Genomic DNA, 3,414 nt, shown 5'->3' with positions numbered 1-3,414 from the left:
TGACAGGAGTAGACATTGTATGATGACAGTAGACATTGTATGATGACAGGAGTAGACATTGTATGATGACAGGAGTAGACATTGAATGATGACAGTAGACATTGTATGATAACAGTAGACATTGAATGATGACAGGAGTAGACATTGTATGATGACAGGAGTAGACATTGTATGATGATAGGAGTAGACATTGTATGATGACAGAAGTAGACATTGTATGATGACAGGAGTAGACATTGTGTGATGACAGGAGTAGACATTGCATGATGACAGGAGTAGACATTGTATGATGACAGGAGTAGACATTGTGTGATGATAGGAGTAGACATTGTATGATGACAGGAGTAGACATTGTATGATGACAGAAGTAGACATTGTATGATGACAGGAGTAGACATTGTATGATGACAGGAGTAGACATTGTGTGATGACAGGAGTAGACATTGCATGATGACAGGAGTAGACATTGTATGATGACAGGAGTAGACATTGTATGATGACAGGAGTAGACATTGTATGATGACAGGAGTAGACATTGTATGATGACAGGAGTAGACATTGTATGATGACAGGAGTAGACATTGTATGATGACAGGAGTAGACATTGTATGTTGACAGGAGTAGACATTGTATGATGACAGGAGTAGACATTGAATGATGACAGTAGACATTGAATGATGGCAGGAGTAGACATTGTATGATGACAGGAGTAGACATTGAATGATGACAGTAGACATTGAATGATGGCAGGAGTAGACATTGAATTATGACACACTCAAGAAAACCAACAACCACGGAGGGGAATAAAACATAAAACGTGTGTGTAAATATTGTCATGTCTAGTGTGTGTAAATATCGTCATGTATATATATATATATATATATATATATATATATATATATATATATATATATATATATATATATATATATATATACGCATGTATAATTTTAACTTCTATGTGTTTTCGTCACGAACTTCTATATTCAATGAAAATGCCAACTTCCGTATTGTTATAAAAGAACAGAGTTTCTTCCAGGCATCTTTTCGGGGGGGGGGGGGGGGGGGGCGGCGCCTTCTCGAAAAGAAAATCTACCCCCCCAAAGAAATGAAATTTATATAGAAAATATATACTTTTAACAGTGTTCACCCCCCCCCCCCTTGGGAAATTTTAGTCCGCCCCCCCCCCCCCCCCGAAAACTGTAAGTGACCCCCCCCCCCCCCGAAGAAAAAAGTCTGGAAGAAACACTGTATAATCCTGTATAAGAATATACGAGAAACTTTAAGGGAGATAACTCCATCTGTTTCTTGCTAGTAAAGCGAAGTCTAAGTAGCCTATAGTTCTTTTTTATCAAATTTACAGTTGCAATTACAAAAATAATGATTTTTCGAATTAGCAGAAAATCAGTTACACGGTAAATTTCTTAAAATTGTAAACCTTCCAATTCCAATGACCTTTTAGCTTATATTTTGAGCTCTCTAGTCGCCCCTCTCTCATCCCTCTCCCACGACCCCCCTCTCCCGTTCTCTGCGATGTACGGATGTGATCGAGTAAAGTCATTCATGGTTTGGCCGATGAGACTAAAATAAGTCAATAATTAAAGTTAAGCTGACAAACCGTATTTAGCAACTACTCTGTTAACAATAAAAATACTTTGGGTATTACTTGGTTAGCAAGGGGAGTACACTTTGGCATTTACAAAGCGGGTGAAAGGTTACACCGCAGGCAGGAGACGCAGGTAGAGGGAGAACTAGAGGTGAGCGGCTGTGTCTAGATCGCTCTAACCATGTTGACAGTCCCATGGTTCGTTACTCAGACTGTTAAAGATTTGTTCCGGATTCAAACCCCTCGTCTAAGCAATCAAGATGACACTGAGGATCCCGGGCCTGTACCAGAGCCTGTGGCACCAGATGTGGGTCAGCCCGTGGAGGCTGAGGTCACACAGACTCGTGTAGCACACAGTCAGACCCAGGGCAAACAAGCCGTTAGCACCACACCCCAGGTAGCAGCGCCAGGTGAGTGGAGGAGCGCGTGCAGTACACACCTTAGCACAACCTTCTGTTTACTTTTTCAACTCGCCATCTCAGTTTCGTACTTTATTTAAAGTGGTTGCCATCTTTATATTAGTATTCTATCAGTGAGATTTGAACAGTGTGAGTGTTTATAATATCGCCCTTATTTACTTCATTGCAATCTTAAAATTTAATGTGTTGGAATTTACTTGTTGTCAGGTATAACGACATCGTAAATAAGTAGTTCATTAATTAGACTTTGTGACGTTGTTGTACAAAAAGTACGCCATTGATGTCACAGCGAGCCACATCAGCTAACCATCACAAACAGCAACGTGTCATTTGCGTTGTTGCTGTTTTGTCGACTCGATTTGAGCAAATATTTTGTAATTATTATTGTGAAAACATAAGCTAAGGCTTTTTCTTGCAGCCAGTGGAGGGAAAATGAGCGTCGAATGGGTGAAACAACAAGTAGAGAAGTTTAAGTTCGACTTCGATGAAGCTGACACGGATAAAAGTGGCTCGCTGTCTTTTGATGAGGTCCTTCAAGTCTTGAGGAAATCTGGTTTCAAGGGATCGGAAGACGAGGCTCAGGTCAGATGGCTAGCTGTTTATTTACCCGTCTTTTTTGTTTTGTTTTGTTGTAGTTGCTTTGGTTAACTATTGGTTTTATATCTTGTTTTATTTGGTTGTAGTTGCTATGCTACTTAGTTAAATGTACCGGCTGGTCGCATGAAAGTATTGCACATAGCAGATGATTTCTATTCCTACATCATAGCCTAATACTGTAGGTACCACCAGAAAGAGAAGCCTACATTCCATATCTAGCCAACTACATGATATTTTCAATTGTGGATTACAATATTGCTAGGAAAAGTTTCTATATAATTAAAACTAAACATGTGCCCCAGCGTAGGATGAAAGTGACTCACGCGCTTAGAGTAGGTGTGGAGGGAACACAGGTAGAGAGGTCTTACACATTTTCTTTGAACAGGAAAATCTTGGCACAACTTCAAAACGTTATAATAAACAGTGTGCTCTCAAGTCTCGCTCTCTCAGCAAGTGTACATTTTGTATCTCTCTCTCTCTCTCTCTATCTATCTCTCTCTCTCTCTCTCTCTCTCTCTCTCTATCTCTCTCTATCTATCTATATATATATATATATATATATATATATATATATATATATATATATATATATATATATATATATATATATATATGTGTGTGTGTGTGTGTGTGTGTATGTGTATATTTGAACTTATATATGTATATATATATATATATATATATATATATATGTGTATGTATATATAGATATATGTATATATCCATATTTATATACATATTTATATACATACATATATATACATACATATGTATATATATATATATATATAT

The 3,414-nt window shown here is 37.8% G+C and overlaps 1 protein-coding gene across 1 annotated transcript; it reads left to right on the top strand.

The window, feature by feature from the left end:
- Positions 1-1,705: 1,705 nt before the first annotated feature.
- On the top strand, positions 1,706-2,975 carry LOC131929605 (uncharacterized; the record flags this gene model as incomplete). Its single annotated transcript, XM_059285891.1, has 3 exons — positions 1,706-2,016; positions 2,444-2,607; positions 2,805-2,975. Coding segments are annotated over exons 1-3 (564 nt in total), but the record flags the coding sequence as incomplete, so codon positions are not given.
- Positions 2,976-3,414: the final 439 nt, after the last annotated feature.

Source organism: Physella acuta, unplaced genomic scaffold (assembly GCF_028476545.2).
Source record: "Physella acuta isolate Inbredline_101_S28 unplaced genomic scaffold, ASM2847654v3 ptg001655l, whole genome shotgun sequence".
NCBI classification, from domain to species: Eukaryota; Metazoa; Mollusca; class Gastropoda; family Physidae; genus Physella; species Physella acuta.
Note: the sequence above shows the minus strand (reverse complement) of the source record. Positions and strands in the feature narration are given on the sequence as shown.